At 51.6% G+C, this 21,226-nt stretch overlaps 1 protein-coding gene and 2 pseudogenes across 1 annotated transcript; 1 reads left to right on the top strand and 2 right to left on the bottom strand.

Annotated features, from left to right (window-relative positions):
• Window positions 1–8,636: 8,636 nt before the first annotated feature.
• Window positions 8,637–12,170, bottom strand: LOC127394276 (uncharacterized). The gene is given in 4 exon segments (XM_051640112.1): window positions 8,637–8,957; window positions 9,169–9,258; window positions 9,261–9,300; window positions 11,935–12,170. Coding segments are annotated over 4 exon segments (687 nt in total).
• A 1,543-nt stretch (window positions 12,171–13,713) lies between these two features.
• Window positions 13,714–14,448, bottom strand: LOC127394274 (feather keratin Cos2-3-like; annotated as a pseudogene).
• Window positions 14,449–17,176: 2,728 nt separating this feature from the next.
• On the top strand, window positions 17,177–20,351 carry LOC127394273 (feather keratin Cos2-3-like; annotated as a pseudogene).
• Window positions 20,352–21,226: the final 875 nt, after the last annotated feature.

The raw sequence follows: 21,226 nt of genomic DNA, 5'->3' as shown, positions 1-21,226 counted from the left end.
GCTAATTTGAACAGTGGTACCTTACTTGAACAGTGACTTCTGATCTATAAAAGAGGGCAAGATCTGCCGGCCCAGAGCTCTCTGCCTGCCGGGGAGGAGACCCTGTTGCTCTACCAGAGGCCACCTGGAACACAAGCACTGCTGCCCAGAAAAGCCTAGAGGGAAGGGGGGGGGTCCACCTGTGCCCACTCTGTGGGGATCTTGCCTGCTCCATGGTGACCCTGCCTGCTCCATGGGGTTCAAGCCTGCTCGCCGAGGCCTGCCCGCTCCCGAGGGATTGCTGCCTGCCTGAGCCTAAACCAAACCAGACCGCAGTAGGAGCTTCCCCAGCCTGCACTTGCCACCTGCCCCAGGATTAGAGCTGTGTTTGCTGCAGTTGCTGCTGCTGGGAGTGGTCGCCCCTGTTACCGAGACACCGGCCCCCCCACGGATCTCCTGAAGAGCCTGCCAGCCGCATCCCGGGAACCACGGGCTACGGAAGGAGGGTAAATACACATATACACACATAGACACACTCTAACTTTTCTGCCAGGCTCAACACCTACCCTTTCACTCCATTGATTCTACACCTCTCCTTCGGAGTGTGCATTTAGTAAGACCATAGTACCTTTGAATTACCTTTCTGATAAACACCTAGACTACCTCTCCTGAACCTTGATCCCTCAGTTTGTGTTGACCCTTAATAAACTGATTGATTCATAAACTAAACATTGGTCTCAGTAACAATTTATGAGCATGGTGGAGGGGTATTCTAATCTACCCTCTAAGATATGGTCCTGCAGTGGCCATTCCTCTGTGAGAGGCAGTGCACGTGTGACCCTTGGGCTCATTCACAAACCTCTCCACATTGGGGGGGAAGTCGTGGAAACATCCTGACAGCCGGTAGCCCTGATACTGGCCCATGACATCTGGTGTCAGGAGTGGGATATCGAGGATCTTTTGGAGCCCTCATGCCATGCTCTCAATTGCTAAATTGCTAAGTTATATAACTAAAACCACCACAGTCACTATCAAAATGAGTTCTGAGAGTACTGATGCTAAGGCTGCTTGTGCAGAAAATACCACTCATGTAGAAGACACCACTCTGGTGCAGAAAATACCAAGGTTTAGGACAGGTCATCTTCATCACCTTTTCTGTTTGAGGAGGAGCTGCACAAATATGTGCTTGTGCATCCCTTCTGGGACCACCTTAGAAAGCATCAGTACCTTCCAACCTGTGAACAATATGTGTGGATTCAAGGGGCCTATGTGAGGTGAGACTTCCATACCATTGCAGACAGGCTTAAAGAAGGATATTAAGGAATATGGAATTGATCATATTAATGCCCGCTCTTTCTTCATCCTGGCCACTGCTGCGTGGCAGGATGGGGAAATGCAGCAGCAAGAGAATACAAAGGTGCAGCAAGAGTGTACAGAGCTGCAGCGAGTATAAAGGGCTGCAGCAAGAGTTCAAAGGGCTGTAGCAAGGGCTTGAGCAAGGGTCTGCAGGGGTGCAGCAACAGATTCAAGAGCTGTACCAAGAGTGTATAAAGGTGCAGCATGAGTATACAGAACTGCAACAAGAAAATAAAGGGTTGCAACAAAAATGTAATGAGTTGCAACAAGAGATTGGAGGATTACAAGAGAATAAACGGCTGCAACAGGCGATTACAGGGCTGCAGCAAGAGTGCATAAAGGTGCAACAAGAGTCTACAGGACTGCAACAAGAATATAAAGGGCTGCAACAAGAGATTGAAAAGCTGGGAGAGCAGTTCAAACAAAAAAACACTTCCCCTTTGAGGGAGGAGGACTTTGGGGATTCCTTGGACTCCTCAAATTCCTCAGACCCGGATAGCATGGACTGTGAGCTCCGGGACTGCCTTAAGACAACAAAATAATCCAAGCCTGTAAGCTCGCCACAGGTGCCCTTCCCTGATCACTTGGTTAAGAAGCATGTGTTTTTTAATGACAAAATTGAAAAACTCAGTCCCTCCCTCTTGAAATCAAAACGGCAGCAATTAAAGCAGCAGGGCCCCATGCAGCCACTCCCTCTCCCCTCTCCAGCCGATAGCAAGCTGGAGAGCTCAGCAACTGAGATAAAGGCTCTGAGTTCCTTGCTAAAAAAATGAACAACCTGGAAAAGAAAGGCAACCAACCTTCTGTTAGGGTTGAAGGCATTTCAACCCACTCATCTTCTGAGGATTAAGAGGAGGAGGGAGTAGAACATACCTGCACCCAGTTATGAGAACTTCTTTTTCTCATGAAGAAGATATTGGTAGTAAAAAAGATGTGGTGACTAAAGAAATATCTTACACACCAATAGAATTGGCAAAGATTAGAAAACAATACAGCAGGCTTCCGTCTGAGACAGAAACTGAATATGAAATGAGAGTGTCCCTCACAGGAGGAGATGATATGTTAAGTGAAGAAGAAGCTAGAGGGTACTGGGGACCTGGAATTATTCTAACAACTGGAGATAAGGTGCACCCCCTGGACCCTAACTCAGCATGCAGCTTTTTGTGTTGGCTCGATTGATCCCATTTCCAGAGGAGAGCCGAGGGTCCTGCAAGGGGACCACTCTAATCTCATGGCCAATGTCCAAAAGGCTGCTGCAATTCAAGTGATTTATGACCATGATTTAATACTGGGTCAGGATAGTCCTATGACTCTTTGAGTGAAACCCAGAAGATGGAATGTTTTAATCAAGGGACTCCCTCAGTCACTTAAAGGTGTAGTCATCCAAATTAAACTCCAAAATGGAGATAAGCAAGGATTTACATGGTCTGATTTGGCCAGAGAATTGATAAATTATAGCAGGGATTATGATGCACCTGATTCTGAATATTCTCGCTAGCCTTCTGCAGTCAATCACTCAACCTTCATATGCTGATGTGGCTGCTAGGCCACCCCAGAACCCCCCTCCTCCTAAGCAGCAAGAGAAATCATGGGGTGACTAGACAGTCGTGAATAGAGGTAAAAGAAACAGAAAACCAAAGAGCACACATAGAAACTAATGGCCCGAAAATCAACGTTCTTCATCACAAGATGACATGGGGCCATATGGTAAGCTTAAGGAGGAAGACAGGCATATAGGTATCCCACCGAGGCTTTTGTCTCAGGATTATTCTTATCAGCACCTGAAAGACCTAATTGAAAATCAGTCTAGAAGGCCTAATTCAAGGTCTAATTCAAGAGAGAGATCAAGAGAAAGATCCAGTAATTTGGAAAACTAAATAACCCTCCTCCTGCTAAGAAAAGAAAGTCTAAAAGACAGCGGAGGAGGGAAAAAGGACAGGATTCCAATACAGAAACTAAAAATGATTGGCAAACAAACAGTAATCAATCAGGTATTAAAACTTTTAATCCTCCAAAAGATTGGCAAAATGTGTTAAGATTAGTTAAAAATAAAAATGGGGACTTGGAACTTAACCTGTGCTGTTGGGCCAAGACATTATCCTTTAACATTTGTGGTAGACACAGAAGCACAAATTTCCATGCTGAAAGCTGATGTAGCTAAACGATGTGGTACTAATCCATCTCTAAAGCCAATATATGTAAGTGGAGCATTTGGTAACTCTGCTTTACAAAAAGCAACTAAGGTCACTTTACACCTACCAGGAGAGGACAAACCAATTTGGACTGAAATAATTGTGAGTGACATTCCTTACAATTTGTTAGGAATGGATGTTCTCACAGGCCGAGCGTGGAGAGATGAGAACAGTTGCTCCTGGAATTTTGGCACACGCACACCAAAGATAAGGTTGTTACAGTGTGCTCCCTGCCTGCCACAAAGCAGGGTAACAAATGTGAGACAATATTCCTTCCCTGTTGCTGCCAGAGAAGGCATTAAAGAAGTAGTTTCTGAATTAAAACAAAAGGGCATTATTGTGCCCTGTCATTCACCATTTAACTCTCTGATCTGGCCTGTAAGAAAACCAAATGGTAAATGGAGAATGACAGTTGATTACAGAAAATTGAATGCTAATACAGACACATTCACAGCTGCAGTACCTAACATGGTTGATCTGGTGCAAGAAAACCAGGAAGCAGTGCACCCAGTGCTGGCCTCATTGGATGTAAAGGATATGTTTTTCCAAATCCCTGGACCAAAAATATTTTGCCTTCACTTGGGATGGGGTGCAGTACACTTTCACAAGGTTGCCCCGGGGATATAAACACTCACCCACACTGGCCCATCACATGGTTGCATGTGAGCTGGAAAATATTCCAGAAATCAAAACTAACCCCAATGTTAAGGTCTATCAGTACACAGACGATGTTCTGACAGGGGTCCAGAGTGAGAAGGAGCTAAAAGCTGTTTATGATGATATAATCAAGCATCTAACCAACATGCATGTAGACGTCCCTGATGATAAGAGGCAACCACCTTCCCAAGAGGCAAAATTCCTGGGAATAAAGTGAAAAGGGGGAACCTGGAATATTCTTTCTGATCCTTTGTTCCACCCGAAAGAGATAAAAGTACCCTCCAATAAAAAAGAATTGCAGGAAATGCTAGGAACCCTTCGGTATTGGAGGAAGCACATCCCGGATTTATCTATCATAGCACGTCCTCTTTTTATTTATTGAAAAAGTATTGTCACTGGAAATGGGATAAATCTCATGATGATGCCCTTGAATTATTATTATTGGAGGCACAGACCTTCCAAACTCTGGGACCTCTCCACCCAGAAGATCCAATAATAATAGAATGGGAGTTCTCAGCCAGTGCCTTATCATCTCACTTTTGGCAACAGGGGCCTAAATGGAGTACTTGACCAATTGGCTTCTACTCTCAATCATTTAAGGATTCAGAAAAGAGATATTCCATTCTGGAGAAGGGATTGCTAACAGTGTGTACAGCACTGAAAGAAGTCAGCAAAATCATTAAAAAACAAAGGGTAATTCTTCAAGGCCCTTTCAAGGTAGTTAAACAAGTACTGTCTGAAAAGGTCCCTCCAGAAGGAATATCCCAAAAGGGTACAATAAGGAAGTGGTATAGCCAAATTGAGTATTAGCCCAGCCTTTTCAAGCTTGAAGAAGGCTCAGATAAACAATTAAAAATTCAGGAACAAATTTGATCTACAGATGAGAAGGATTTAATAATGAAAACTCCCAATCATATTAAAGAGGCCGCAGAATACAAGAGTGAAATGGTTAATGCTTGGTTTACAGATGCTTCATCCTGAAGAGAAGGGAAAACCTGGTTGTTTAAATTTGCTGCAATTAAAACCTCCACAGGCAAACAAATAATAAATCATGATAAGGGCAGTGCCCAAGTGGGGGAGCTGGATTCAGTTCTTAATGTTTTTTGCAAAGAAAAAGCTTCCAAGGATGCTGTGTACATTTACACAGATTCCTTTGCAGTCTTCAAGGGCTCTGTGGAGTGGATAACTTTCTGGGAACAGAATAATTGGGAAATCAATGGGGTGCCAGTCTGGCATAAAGAGAAATGGCAATGAATACTGAAAATTGCGAAAGAGAACCCTAATTTTTGTGTAGGGTGGATACCTTCTCACCAGACTAATATGAAAAATGAAGCTAGTAAATGGAATAACTATGTTGATGAACTAGCTAAAATCAATGTGGTGGAAGTCCTATCAGCTATCACAGAAGGAGAAAATCAGGAATGGAAAAGACTGCTTGAATGGCGCCACTGTAAAAGAGGCCATTCAGCAATCTTTGATTTATACAAAGAGGCACAAGTCCGTGGGTGGCCTGTCACGCATGAGCAGTACAAAACAGTCATTTCTTCATGTGATCTTTGCAAAATCAGACTTGGGGAACAGCCACTAACATCTGATCATTTGTGTATCTGGGAAGGAAAACCCTTGTGGTCCATATGGCAGGTGGGCTACATCGCTCCCTTCCACGAATTAGGAAACAAACTATACATCTTTGTGATTGTGGAGGTGGGATCAGGATTAACCTGTGCTGAAGCTGTTTCTAAAGCAAATGGTGAAAACACAGTTCATTTTCTGGAAAAAGTATTTCGGTTCTACCTAAACTCACAAATATTCAGTCTGACAATGGAACTCATTTCAATTCACATTTGTACAATAATGGACCAAGAGGAAAGGTATTAAATGGACATTTCAGGTCCCATATTACACACAAAATAATGGGATAGTAGAGCGCATTAATGGGTTAATTAAAAGTCTTGTTCAACCACAAGACTCAAAATGGAATGAAAGGCTGAGGTATGCAATCAATATAATAAGGAGAATGTGGGGGGCGAATGGGTGCCCTGGCCAGAATCTTCTGTTTTGGATACCGAAGGAGCGGAACAGTCGTATCTGCAACCCTCCCACAGGGAGGAGCGGACTAAGCGGACAGCAAAATTGGCCAAAGATGTTCCATGCCTATATCTACACGGAGGACTCGGTATAAAGTCAGGGAGCACGGAAGCCAAGCCTGTTCCTTCTCCTTCTTCTTCCCTTTGCTTCCGTTGATGGGTGGTGTCTGGGGAGGACTCTGTCTACGCATCTCCTTTGATCCCCAGGCCCGTGCATTCCAGACCCTCGGAACTCGACCCTCAGCTGCTATATCTGGCAGAGCGGTCCGGGACATGTCAGAAGTGCTCACAGCTCAGGAGAGTGCCATGGAAGGTGCTGGGGGCGTGGGGAGGAAAAAGGGGTTTGTACATTCCTGAATACATTTGCTTATCTGTTGTGCATATTTTCTCTTATCATTCGTATTTAAGTAAAGCTGTCTAGTTTGGTTTCCAGTCCGGGAAGTCTCTCTCCTTATTCTCTCTCTCTCCTTGTCCTACCTGGGTGGGAGGGGGTGGGGATCGAGAACATTATTGTTGCTGGTTTAAACACCGACCCTGAGTCAAACCGTGACAGAGTCCCAGGCAGAATGTGAAACTCAGCAGTTACGATTTGATGATGACAGCATTAAGGAATTTGCCATAGCTGGCTCCATCTGCTCCTCTTGTGGGAGTTGTGATTGACGGTTCGATATCCCGATGGAGACCAACGACGAGTGGTGTTTCCCAAGGGGCGGTATTAGGACCGGTGCTGTTGAACATCTTTTCGGTGGCATGGACAGTGGAATTGAGTGCACCCTCAGCCACATTTGTGGAGGACACCAAACTGTGCGGTGAGGTCGACATGCTGGAGGGGAGGGATGCCACCCAGAGGGACCTTGGCAGGCTTGAGAGGTGGGCTCGTGCAAACTGCATGAAGTTCAGCAAAGCCAAGCACAAGGTTGTGCACCTGAGTCAGGGCAGTCCCTAGCCCAAATACAGATTGGGTGGGGAAAGGAGCATTAACAGCTCGGAGGAGAGGACTTGGGCGTGATGGTGGACGAGAAGCTCAACATGAGCATGCAATGTGTGCTTGCAGCCCAGAGAGCCAACCGCGTCCTGGGCTGCGTCGAAAGGAGCGTGGCCAGCAGGACAAGGGAGGTGATTCTCCCCCTCTACTCTGCTCTTGTGAGACCCAACCTGGAGTACTGTCTCCAGTTCTGGAGCCCACAGCACAGGAATGACATGGAGCTCCTGAGCAAGTCCCGAGGAGGGCCACAAAGATGATCAGAGGGCTGGAGCTCCTCTCCTATGAAGACAGGCTGAGACAGTTGACGTTGTTCAGCCTGGAGAGGAGAAGGCACCACAGAGGCCTCGTAGCGGCCTTCCAGGGGGCCTTTAAGAAAGCTGGGGTGGGACTCTTTGCTATAGCAGGTAGCGAGAGGACAAGGGGTAATGGCTCAAAGGGTGAGAGGGGTCAAGTAGATTAGACCCTAGGTGGAAATTCTTTATTATGAGAGTGCTGAGACCCCGGAACAGGTTGCACAGGGAAGTTGCTCTGTGCAGTGCTGCATCTGCCAAGTCTCCATCTGCCTGTAAGCAATGGGGAGGTGGCCGGAAAGTGGCCCTTTGGGCACTGGGTGCTCTCGTGGAGATACGACAGCCCCTGGGGGCAATGGGTTCAACGGAGGCAGAGACTCCACTGTGTGGCATGAGTGCGGCCGGTACCAAACCCAACAGGTGAACTCCCTCAGCCCTGCGTGTCTGGAGAGCAGCTGGGCCCTGCCAGGAGCTGAAGGACTGTAGGAGGTACCCAACCCATCTGCCTGTGTCCATGTGTGCTGGCCACGCACCCTTGATCGGTTAATGGAGGAGAGTGGAAGGTGGAGTCTGTGGGCCCTCCTCAGGCACTGTTATTTCTCCTCCCCGTTCCTGCCACCCATTGGAGCCAGCCTCTCACAGATGGCCGTTGCCTGTGGAATAGCCAGGGATGTCTTCCTCAGCTCCAAGCAAACGGCCACAAAACAAAAGAGGACAACCCTCCTGTACTTCCACCTTTCCCCTGAGTAGAACGGAAGAGTTGCCGCAAAAGGAAGAATGATTCAGAGGCCCAGGCTTGGATGCAGCACAGCTTTAATGAGTTTAAAGAAAAAAAAGAGGTGGCCCACAGGGGGCACCAGGGGGCAGCTATTAAGAGGCTGCGGTGGAGCTCCTGCAGGGTGTCCGTCTGCCTGCTCCGCAGAGGGAGGGAGGCACGCAGGACCCCGCTAGGCTGTCAGTGGGAGACAGAGAGAGCAAAGGAAGAGAGAGAGACATGAGAGTGGAAGAAGGAAGCAATGGCCCAAAGTTCCGTTGCGTGTCCATCAGCGTGTCCTGAGAGGTTCTTGTCAGGGGTCATTTTCCGGTAGCTTTAGCAGGGCTGACACCTGTAGCAGCTGGCAATGCAGGAGAGGTCACAGCACCCAGAGTTGATGGGCACTCCGTCACAGCTGAGGATGCTGCCAACGGCAGCGGAGGTGGAGGAGCCCACCACGGTGTTCTGTGGGAAGGAGCTGAGGATGGGGCCGGGCAGGGTCACCACCACGGGGGAGGGCTCAATGACTACAACTGAGTTCTGGCACTGCCTGCAACAGGGCTCATTGCAGCTGCTGGCCAGTGGGGTCGGGCCGCAGGGCTGGCAGCAGGGCTGGCACTGGTTGTAGCAGGACATGCCTCGGGGAGAGAGGTGCACCTGGGAGAGGGGACAGAGGCAAGCACAGGGACGCGTGAGAAGCAGCAATAAACTCAAGCACAGTGGGAGCCAAGACGCCGGCTGGCCCAACATAGGCTGCCCCACTCAAAGCCCAGGAGCCCCCTCAGCTGAGTCACAGCCTCTCTCTAGGAAAAGGCCTTCTCTCCCCTTCCCTCCCACGTAAGAAGCAGCTCCCAGGCTTTGCACTCACCTGTTTCCCAGGGAGAAGGAGGCGAGAGAAGTGGATGAGACAGCTTAGAGCTGGGCTGCCTTTTATAGTAGCCCTGCGCTGCCTCAGGCCCGGAGGCACCCTGTGTGGAAGTAATAATTTTCTGACGAGCTCCTGTCAAATGCAAACCATCCCAGGTAATGGTACGGGCTGTGTCCTGGTTTCCTGCACTGCTGCCATTTCATTTCCTGGCTTATGCCACGTGTTTTCCCATATGAAGGCTTCCCTGAGTGCCATGCTGAGAAGCCAGTGCATTTCCAGGGCTGAAACACGTCACCAAAGGCAGAAGACTCAGCTCAAGTGCTGGTGGTGTCCTGTGCAGGCAGGTGATGTGCACAGCGGTCATTCCTGTGGGCTTGTTTGTAGTAGAGTTTTCAGGAAAACAGGCACCACTCTCATGCTTCTTGGCTGGGTGACCAAGGCCTTTGGCCTGGCAGAGAGGTGCTCAGAGAACTGAAGCGCAGTCTCTTCCCCCTGTGCCCTCCATTTCTTGCTGTATGTACTGGGAGAAAGGCCAAGGGAGCCTGGCCGCCCATGCAGCCCCTTGTCCCTGAATCAATACCCTTATGGCGCAGTGTTGCTGGCGGCTGGGATGGGGCACAGGCTCCTCATGTCCAGGCCAATGCCAGATGCACTGCTGCAGCCTTTCAGCCTGGTGCCGAGTGAGGCAGGGGACAAGAACTCACACCAAATGTGTATTGGGATAAAGAACTGGGGCCCAGAGGTTGCACTGGTGTTGGATGTAGCATAGCACGTGCCGACAAAATTCAGAGGGAGTGTCCCTGAGGTCTGGTGTCCTCCCTTGTTTGGCCTTGCTGCAACCGTTTCCAGAAGGTGCTGCTGGGAGGCTTCAGTCAGAGCCACCTCTCCTTCCCATGCGAGCAGCTTTTGAGCACAAATATCAATTACACCTGCAGCGGTGACACATCTTTGCCAGAGTCTGGACACAGGCCACACTGATTTCAGTTTGGACTTTGACATGCAGGTGACTTCCTAGCCTGAGATCGTCCTTGTGTCCGTGAACGCACCAGGTGATGCGTGAGCTTAGCGGAACCGTGATTATTTCTGTGAGAACTCATCCCGACTTTCACTTACTGACGCAGTCTTGATGCTGTTCAACCGCAGCCAGCAACTAGGCACCACACAGCCCCTCGCTCACTCCCCACAAGTGGGATCGGCCTGAGAATGGGAAGGTCAAGAATGATAAAAATCCTGTGTTGAGGTACAGACAGTTTTATAATTAAAAGGAATGGGAGGAAAAAGAAAGAAGCACCAACAGCAAAAAGAAATACAAAGAAACTCAAGGAAAAATAGAGGTTCCATAGAAAACAATTTCTCCCCACCTCCTGACAGATGCTCAGCCAGTGCCCAGGCAATGGCAAGTCCCATAAGTTTAGTCCTCCCAGGTGTATTACAGTGCATGGCATTATACGGTGGGGAACACCCCTTTGGTCCGTTGGGGTCAGCTGTCCCACCCGTGCCCCCTCCCCACTTGTTGTGCACCCCCAGCCTACAGGTGCGTCGGACCGTGTGAGAAGCAGAAAAGGCCTTGGCTCTGTGTTAGTTTTGCTCAGACACAGCTAAAACATCCCTGAATCATCAACAGTGTTTTCAGCACAAATCCAAAACACGGCCCCAAAGAGGCTACTCGGAAGAACCTTAACTCTGTCCCAGGCAAAACCACAATGCACGCTGACCTCCCTTTCCAGCCTGAGCCCAGGCATATGTAGGACAACACAAGCAGGACGACTTGAAACTCTGTGTAAGGAGCAAACCTCTGATCTCCCTGGGGGTTTGGGGAAAAGCTGGGATAGCTCTTGTATTTTGAGCGTGCACTGGCTCTGCAAAAGAGAAGGCAGAATTGCAAGCCTGCACTCCATAAGAGCAGAGATTTGCCCCCTCAGGGCAGGCACAATCCTTTAGCAAAGATCTCTCGAGGTGTCAAAGAGTCTGTCCCGGTTTGAGCCAGGATGAAGCCAATTTTCCTTTTACTGGCATTTTTTTTTTCTTCAGTGACCCCTCTTTTTAAGCAGTACGCGGGTTTTCCAGCTAGCGGACCGATAACCCACAGATGTTCATGTTGCTGCCGAGAGAGACCAAGGACACTTTGCTCTGCTTATTGAATCTTCTGTTTTGGATACCGAAGGAGCGGAACAGTCGTATCTGCAACCCTCCCACAGGGAGGAGCGGACTAAGCGGACAGCAAAATTGGCCAAAGATGTTCCATGCCTATATCTACACGGAGGACTCGGTATAAAGTCAGGGAGCACGGAAGCCAAGCCTGTTCCTTCTCCTTCTTCTTCCCTTTGCTTCCGTTCATGGGTGGTGTCTGGGGAGGACTCTGTCTACGCATCTCCTTTGATCCCCAGGCCCGTGCATTCCAGACCCTCGGAACTCGACCCTCAGCTGCTATATCTGGCAGAGCGGTCCGGGACATGTCAGAAGTGCTCACAGCTCAGGAGAGTGCCATGGAAGGTGCTGGGGGCGTGGGGAGGAAAAAGGGGTTTGTACATTCCTGAATACATTTGCTTATCTGTTGTGCATATTTTCTCTTATCATTCGTATTTAAGTAAAGCTGTCTAGTTTGGTTTCCAGTCCGGGAAGTCTCTCTCCTTATTCTCTCTCTCTCCTTGTCCTACCTGGGTGGGAGGGGGTGGGGATCGAGAACATTATTGTTGCTGGTTTAAACACCGACCCTGAGTCAAACCGTGACAGAGTCCCAGGCAGAATGTGAAACTCAGCAGTTACGATTTGATGATGACAGCATTAAGGAATTTGCCATAGCTGGCTCCATCTGCTCCTCTTGTGGGAGTTGTGATTGACGGTTCGATATCCCGATGGAGACCAACGACGAGTGGTGTTTCCCAAGGGGCGGTATTAGGACCGGTGCTGTTGAACATCTTTTCGGTGGCATGGACAGTGGAATTGAGTGCACCCTCAGCCACATTTGTGGAGGACACCAAACTGTGCGGTGAGGTCGACATGCTGGAGGGGAGGGATGCCACCCAGAGGGACCTTGGCAGGCTTGAGAGGTGGGCTCGTGCAAACTGCATGAAGTTCAGCAAAGCCAAGCACAAGGTTGTGCACCTGGGTCAGGGCAGTCCCTAGCCCAAATACAGATTGGGTGGGGAAAGGAGCATTAACAGCTCGGAGGAGAGGACTTGGGCGTGATGGTGGACGAGAAGCTCAACATGAGCATGCAATGTGTGCTTGCAGCCCAGAGAGCCAACCGCGTCCTGGGCTGCGTCGAAAGGAGCGTGGCCAGCAGGACAAGGGAGGTGATTCTCCCCCTCTACTCTGCTCTTGTGAGACCCAACCTGGAGTACTGTCTCCAGTTCTGGAGCCCACAGCACAGGAATGACATGGAGCTCCTGAGCAAGTCCCGAGGAGGGCCACAAAGATGATCAGAGGGCTGGAGCTCCTCTCCTATGAAGACAGGCTGAGACAGTTGACGTTGTTCAGCCTGGAGAGGAGAAGGCACCACAGAGGCCTCGTAGCGGCCTTCCAGGGGGCCTTTAAGAAAGCTGGGGTGGGACTCTTTGCTATAGCAGGTAGCGAGAGGACAAGGGGTAATGGCTCAAAGGGTGAGAGGGGTCAAGTAGATTAGACCCTAGGTGGAAATTCTTTATTATGAGAGTGCTGAGACCCCGGAACAGGTTGCACAGGGAAGTTGCTCTGTGCAGTGCTGCATCTGCCAAGTCTCCATCTGCCTGTAAGCAATGGGGAGGTGGCCGGAAAGTGGCCCTTTGGGCACTGGGTGCTCTCGTGGAGATACGACAGCCCCTGGGGGCAATGGGTTCAACGGAGGCAGAGACTCCACTGTGTGGCATGAGTGCGGCCGGTACCAAACCCAACAGGTGAACTCCCTCAGCCCTGCGTGTCTGGAGAGCAGCTGGGCCCTGCCAGGAGCTGAAGGACTGTAGGAGGTACCCAACCCATCTGCCTGTGTCCATGTGTGCTGGCCACGCACCCTTGATCGGTTAATGGAGGAGAGTGGAAGGTGGAGTCTGTGGGCCCTCCTCAGGCACTGTTATTTCTCCTCCCCGTTCCTGCCACCCATTGGAGCCAGCCTCTCACAGATGGCCGTTGCCTGTGGAATAGCCAGGGATGTCTTCCTCAGCTCCAAGCAAACGGCCACAAAACAAAAGAGGACAACCCTCCTGTACTTCCACCTTTCCCCTGAGTAGAACGGAAGAGTTGCCGCAAAAGGAAGAATGATTCAGAGGCCCAGGCTTGGATGCAGCACAGCTTTAATGAGTTTAAAGAAAAAAAAGAGGTGGCCCACAGGGGGCACCAGGGGGCAGCTATTAAGAGGCTGCGGTGGAGCTCCTGCAGGGTGTCCGTCTGCCTGCTCCGCAGAGGGAGGGAGGCACGCAGGACCCCGCTAGGCTGTCAGTGGGAGACAGAGAGAGCAAAGGAAGAGAGAGAGACATGAGAGTGGAAGAAGGAAGCAATGGCCCAAAGTTCCGTTGCGTGTCCATCAGCGTGTCCTGAGAGGTTCTTGTCAGGGGTCATTTTCCGGTAGCTTTAGCAGGGCTGACACCTGTAGCAGCTGGCAATGCAGGAGAGGTCACAGCACCCAGAGTTGATGGGCACTCCGTCACAGCTGAGGATGCTGCCAACGGCAGCGGAGGTGGAGGAGCCCACCACGGTGTTCTGTGGGAAGGAGCTGAGGATGGGGCCGGGCAGGGTCACCACCACGGGGGAGGGCTCAATGACTACAACTGAGTTCTGGCACTGCCTGCAACAGGGCTCATTGCAGCTGCTGGCCAGTGGGGTCGGGCCGCAGGGCTGGCAGCAGGGCTGGCACTGGTTGTAGCAGGACATGCCTCGGGGAGAGAGGTGCACCTGGGAGAGGGGACAGAGGCAAGCACAGGGACGCGTGAGAAGCAGCAATAAACTCAAGCACAGTGGGAGCCAAGACGCCGACTGGCCCAGCATAGGCTGCCCCACTCAAAGCCCAGGAGCCCCCTCAGCTGAGTCACAGCCTCTCTCTAGGAAAAGGCCTTCTCTCCCCTTCCCTCCCACGTAAGAAGCAGCTCCCAGGCTTTGCACTCACCTGTTTCCCAGGGAGAAGGAGGCGAGAGAAGTGGATGAGACAGCTTAGAGCTGGGCTGCCTTTTATAGTAGCCCTGCGCTGCCTCAGGCCCGGAGGCACCCTGTGTGGAAGTAATAATTTTCTGACGAGCTCCTGTCAAATGCAAACCATCCCAGGTAATGGTACGGGCTGTGTCCTGGTTTCCTGCACTGCTGCCATTTCATTTCCTGGCTTATGCCACGTGTTTTCCCATATGAAGGCTTCCCTGAGTGCCATGCTGAGAAGCCAGTGCATTTCCAGGGCTGAAACACGTCACCAAAGGCAGAAGACTCAGCTCAAGTGCTGGTGGTGTCCTGTGCAGGCAGGTGATGTGCACAGCGGTCATTCCTGTGGGCTTGTTTGTAGTAGAGTTTTCAGGAAAACAGGCACCACTCTCATGCTTCTTGGCTGGGTGACCAAGGCCTTTGGCCTGGCAGAGAGGTGCTCAGAGAACTGAAGCGCAGTCTCTTCCCCCTGTGCCCTCCATTTCTTGCTGTATGTACTGGGAGAAAGGCCAAGGGAGCCTGGCCGCCCATGCAGCCCCTTGTCCCTGAATCAATACCCTTATGGCGCAGTGTTGCTGGCGGCTGGGATGGGGCACAGGCTCCTCATGTCCAGGCCAATGCCAGATGCACTGCTGCAGCCTTTCAGCCTGGTGCCGAGTGAGGCAGGGGACAAGAACTCACACCAAATGTGTATTGGGATAAAGAACTGGGGCCCAGAGGTTGCACTGGTGTTGGATGTAGCATAGCACGTGCCGACAAAATTCAGAGGGAGTGTCCCTGAGGTCTGGTGTCCTCCCTTGTTTGGCCTTGCTGCAACCGTTTCCAGAAGGTGCTGCTGGGAGGCTTCAGTCAGAGCCACCTCTCCTTTCCCATGCGAGCAGCTTTTGAGCACAAATATCAATTACACCTGCAGCGGTGACACATCTTTGCCAGAGTCTGGACACAGGCCACACTGATTTCAGTTTGGACTTTGACATGCAGGTGACTTCCTAGCCTGAGATCGTCCTTGTGTCCGTGAACGCACCAGGTGATGCGTGAGCTTAGCGGAACCGTGATTATTTCTGTGAGAACTCATCCCGACTTTCACTTACTGACGCAGTCTTGATGCTGTTCAACCGCAGCCAGCAACTAGGCACCACACAGCCCCTCGCTCACTCCCCACAAGTGGGATCGGCCTGAGAATGGGAAGGTCAAGAATGATAAAAATCCTGTGTTGAGGTACAGACAGTTTTATAATTAAAAGGAATGGGAGGAAAAAGAAAGAAGCACCAACAGCAAAAAGAAATACAAAGAAACTCAAGGAAAAATAGAGGTTCCATAGAAAACAATTTCTCCCCACCTCCTGACAGATGCTCAGCCAGTGCCCAGGCAATGGCAAGTCCCATAAGTTTAGTCCTCCCAGGTGTATTACAGTGCATGGCATTATACGGTGGGGAACACCCCTTTGGTCCGTTGGGGTCAGCTGTCCCACCCGTGCCCCCTCCCCACTTGTTGTGCACCCCCAGCCTACAGGTGCGTCGGACCGTGTGAGAAGCAGAAAAGGCCTTGGCTCTGTGTTAGTTTTGCTCAGACACAGCTAAAACATCCCTGAATCATCAACAGTGTTTTCAGCACAAATCCAAAACACGGCCCCAAAGAGGCTACTCGGAAGAACCTTAACTCTGTCCCAGGCAAAACCACAATGCACGCTGACCTCCCTTTCCAGCCTGAGCCCAGGCATATGTAGGACAACACAAGCAGGACGACTTGAAACTCTGTGTAAGGAGCAAACCTCTGATCTCCCTGGGGGTTTGGGGAAAAGCTGGGATAGCTCTTGTATTTTGAGCGTGCACTGGCTCTGCAAAAGAGAAGGCAGAATTGCAAGCCTGCACTCCATAAGAGCAGAGATTTGCCCCCTCAGGGCAGGCACAATCCTTTAGCAAAGATCTCTCGAGGTGTCAAAGAGTCTGTCCCGGTTTGAGCCAGGATGAAGCCAATTTTCCTTTTACTGGCATTTTTTTTTTCTTCAGTGACCCCTCTTTTTAAGCAGTACGCGGGTTTTCCAGCTAGCGGACCGATAACCCACAGATGTTCATGTTGCTGCCGAGAGAGACCAAGGACACTTTGCTCTGCTTATTGAATCTTCTGTTTTGGATACCGAAGGAGCGGAACAGTCGTATCTGCAACCCTCCCACAGGGAGGAGCGGACTAAGCGGACAGCAAAATTGGCCAAAGATGTTCCATGCCTATATCTACACGGAGGACTCGGTATAAAGTCAGGGAGCACGGAAGCCAAGCCTGTTCCTTCTCCTTCTTCTTCCCTTTGCTTCCGTTCATGGGTGGTGTCTGGGGAGGACTCTGTCTACGCATCTCCTTTGATCCCCAGGCCCGTGCATTCCAGACCCTCGGAACTCGACCCTCAGCTGCTATATCTGGCAGAGCGGTCCGGGACATGTCAGAAGTGCTCACAGCTCAGGAGAGTGCCATGGAAGGTGCTGGGGGCGTGGGGAGGAAAAAGGGGTTTGTACATTCCTGAATACATTTGCTTATCTGTTGTGCATATTTTCTCTTATCATTCGTATTTAAGTAAAGCTGTCTAGTTTGGTTTCCAGTCCGGGAAGTCTCTCTCCTTATTCTCTCTCTCTCCTTGTCCTACCTGGGTGGGAGGGGGTGGGGATCGAGAACATTATTGTTGCTGGTTTAAACACCGACCCTGAGTCAAACCGTGACAGAGTCCCAGGCAGAATGTGAAACTCAGCAGTTACGATTTGATGATGACAGCATTAAGGAATTTGCCATAGCTGGCTCCATCTGCTCCTCTTGTGGGAGTTGTGATTGACGGTTCGATATCCCGATGGAGACCAACGACGAGTGGTGTTTCCCAAGGGGCGGTATTAGGACCGGTGCTGTTGAACATCTTTTCGGTGGCATGGACAGTGGAATTGAGTGCACCCTCAGCCACATTTGTGGAGGACACCAAACTGTGCGGTGAGGTCGACATGCTGGAGGGGAGGGATGCCACCCAGAGGGACCTTGGCAGGCTTGAGAGGTGGGCTCGTGCAAACTGCATGAAGTTCAGCAAAGCCAAGCACAAGGTTGTGCACCTGGGTCAGGGCAGTCCCTAGCCCAAATACAGATTGGGTGGGGAAAGGAGCATTAACAGCTCGGAGGAGAGGACTTGGGCGTGATGGTGGACGAGAAGCTCAACATGAGCATGCAATGTGTGCTTGCAGCCCAGAGAGCCAACCGCGTCCTGGGCTGCGTCGAAAGGAGCGTGGCCAGCAGGACAAGGGAGGTGATTCTCCCCCTCTACTCTGCTCTTGTGAGACCCAACCTGGAGTACTGTCTCCAGTTCTGGAGCCCACAGCACAGGAATGACATGGAGCTCCTGAGCAAGTCCCGAGGAGGGCCACAAAGATGATCAGAGGGCTGGAGCTCCTCTCCTATGAAGACAGGCTGAGACAGTTGACGTTGTTCAGCCTGGAGAGGAGAAGGCACCACAGAGGCCTCGTAGCGGCCTTCCAGGGGGCCTTTAAGAAAGCTGGGGTGGGACTCTTTGCTATAGCAGGTAGCGAGAGGACAAGGGGTAATGGCTCAAAGGGTGAGAGGGGTCAAGTAGATTAGACCCTAGGTGGAAATTCTTTATTATGAGAGTGCTGAGACCCCGGAACAGGTTGCACAGGGAAGTTGCTCTGTGCAGTGCTGCATCTGCCAAGTCTCCATCTGCCTGTAAGCAATGGGGAGGTGGCCGGAAAGTGGCCCTTTGGGCACTGGGTGCTCTCGTGGAGATACGACAGCCCCTGGGGGCAATGGGTTCAACGGAGGCAGAGACTCCACTGTGTGGCATGAGTGCGGCCGGTACCAAACCCAACAGGTGAACTGCCCTCAGCCCTGCGTGTCTGGAGAGCAGCTGGGCCCTGCCAGGAGCTGAAGGACTGTAGGAGGTACCCAACCCATCTGCCTGTGTCCATGTGTGCTGGCCACGCACCCTTGATCGGTTAATGGAGGAGAGTGGAAGGTGGAGTCTGTGGGCCCTCCTCAGGCACTGTTATTTCTCCTCCCCGTTCCTGCCACCCATTGGAGCCAGCCTCTCACAGATGGCCGTTGCCTGTGGAATAGCCAGGGATGTCTTCCTCAGCTCCAAGCAAACGGCCACAAAACAAAAGAGGACAACCCTCCTGTACTTCCACCTTTCCCCTGAGTAGAACGGAAGAGTTGCCGCAAAAGGAAGAATGATTCAGAGGCCCAGGCTTGGATGCAGCACAGCTTTAATGAGTTTAAAGAAAAAAAAGAGGTGGCCCACAGGGGGCACCAGGGGGCAGCTATTAAGAGGCTGCGGTGGAGCTCCTGCAGGGTGTCCGTCTGCCTGCTCCGCAGAGGGAGGCAGGCACGCAGGACCCCGCTAGGCTGTCAGTGGGAGACAGAGAGAGCAAAGGAAGAGAGAGAGACATGAGAGTGGAAGAAGGAAGTAAGTGAAAGTCGGGATGAGTTCTCACAGAAATAATCTCGGTTCCGCTAAGCTCACGCAATCATCTGGTGCGTTTTCGAACACAAGGACAATCTCAGGCTAGGAAGTCACCTGCTTGACTGAAATCAAGTGTGGCCTGTGTCCAGACTCTGGCAAAGATGTGTCACCGATGGAGGTGTAATTGATATTTGTGCTCAAAAGCTGCTCGCATGGGAAGGAGAGGTGGCTCTGACTGAAGCCTCCCAGCAGCACCTTCTGGAAACGGTTGCAGCAAGGCCAAACAAGGGAGGACACCAGACCTCAGGCACACTCCCTCTGAATTTTGTCGGCACGTGCTATGCTACATCCAACACCAGTGCAACCTCTGGGCCCCAGTTCTTTATCCCAATACACATTTGGTGTGAGTTCTTGTCCCCTGCCTCACTCGGCACCAGGCTGAAAGGCTGCAGCAGTGCATCTGGCATTGGCCTGGACATGAGGAGCCTGTGCCCCATCCCAGCCGCCAGCAACACTGCGCCATAAGGGTATTGATTCAGGGACAAGGGGCTGCATGGGCGGCCAGGCTCCCTTGGCCTTTCTCCCAGTACATACAGCAAGAAATGGAGGGCACAGGGGGAAGAGACTGCGCTTCAGTTCTCTGAGCACCTCTCTGCCAGGCCAAAGGCCTTGGTCACCCAGCCAAGAAGCATGAGAGTGGTGCCTGTTTTCCTGAAAACTCTACTACAAACAAGCCCACAGGAATGACCGCTGTGCACATCACCTGCCTGCACAGGACACCACCAGCACTTGAGCTGAGTCTTCTGCCTTTGGTGACGTGTTTCAGCCCTGGAAATGCACTGGCTTCTCAGCATGGCACTCAGGGAAGCCTTCATATGGGAAAACACGTGGCATAAGCCAGGAAATGAAATGGCAGCAGTGCAGGAAACCAGGACACAGCCCGTACCATTACCTGGGATGGTTTGCATTTGACAGGAGCTCGTCAGAAAATTATTACTTCCACACAGGGTGCCTCCGGGCCTGAGGCAGCGCAGGGCTACTATAAAAGGCAGCCCAGCTCTAAGCTGTCTCATCCACTTCTCTCGCCTCCTTCTCCCTGGGAAACAGGTGAGTGCAAAGCCTGGGAGCTGCTTCTTACGTGGGAGGGAAGGGGAGAGAAGGCCTTTTCCTAGAGAGAGGCTGTGACTCAGCTGAGGGGGCTCCTGGGCTTTGAGTGGGGCAGCCTATGCTGGGCCAGCCGGCGTCTTGGCTCCCACTGTGCTTGAGTTTATTGCTGCTTCTCACGCGTCCCTGTGCTTGCCTCTGTCCCCTCTCCCAGGTGCACCTCTCTCCCCAAAGCATGTCCTGCTACAACCAGTGCCAGCCCTGCTGCCAGCCCTGCGGCCCGACCCCACTGGCCAGCAGCTGCAATGAGCCCTGTTGCAGGCAGTGCCAGAGCTCGATCGTTGTAATCGAGCCCTCCCCCGTGGTGGTGACCCTGCCCGGCCCCATCCTCAGCTCCTTCCCACAGAACACCGTGGTGGGCTCCTCCACCTCCGCTGCCGTTGGCAGCATCCTCAGCTGTGACGGAGTGCCCATCAACTCTGGGTGCTGTGACCTCTCCTGCATTGCCAGCTGCTACAGGTGTCAGCCCTGCTAAAGCTACCGGAAAATGACCCCTGACAAGAACCTCTCAGGACACGCTGATGGACACGCAACGGAACTTTGGGCCATAGCTTCCTTCTTCCACTCTCATGTCTCTCTCTCTTCCTTTGCTCTCTCTGTCTCCCACTGACAGCCTAGCGGGGTCCTGCGTGCCTGCCTCCCTCTGCGGAGCAGGCAGACGGACACCCTGCAGGAGCTCCACCGCAGCCTCTTAATAGCTGCCCCCTGGTGCCCCCTGTGGGCCACCTCTTTTTTTTCTTTAAACTCATTAAAGCTGTGCTGCATCCAAGCCTGGGCCTCTGAATCATTCTTCCTTTTGCGGCAACTCTTCCGTTCTACTCAGGGGAAAGGTGGAAGTACAGGAGGGTTGTCCTCTTTTGTTTTGTGGCCGTTTGCTTGGAGCTGAGGAAGACATCCCTGGCTATTCCACAGGCAACGGCCATCTGTGAGAGGCTGGCTCCAATGGGTGGCAGGAACGGGGAGGAGAAATAACAGTGCCTGAGGAGGGCCCACAGACTCCACCTTCCACTCTCCTCCATTAACCGATCAAGGGTGCGTGGCCAGCACACATGGACACAGGCAGATGGGTTGGGTACCTCCTACAGTCCTTCAGCTCCTGGCAGGGCCCAGCTGCTCTCCAGACACGCAGGGCTGAGGCAGTTCACCTGTTGGGTTTGGTACCGGCCGCACTCATGCCACACAGTGGAGTCTCTGCCTCCGTTGAACCCATTGCCCCCAGGGGCTGTCGTATCTCCACGAGAGCACCCAGTGCCCAAAGGGCCACTTTCCGGCCACCTCCCCATTGCTTACAGGCAGATGGAGACTTGGCAGATGCAGCACTGCACAGAGCAACTTCCCTGTGCAACCTGT

This window comes from Apus apus, chromosome 25 (genome assembly GCF_020740795.1).
Source record: "Apus apus isolate bApuApu2 chromosome 25, bApuApu2.pri.cur, whole genome shotgun sequence".
NCBI lineage: Eukaryota > Metazoa > Chordata > Aves > Apodiformes > Apodidae > Apus > Apus apus.
This window is presented reverse-complemented; position numbering and strand designations above follow the sequence as displayed.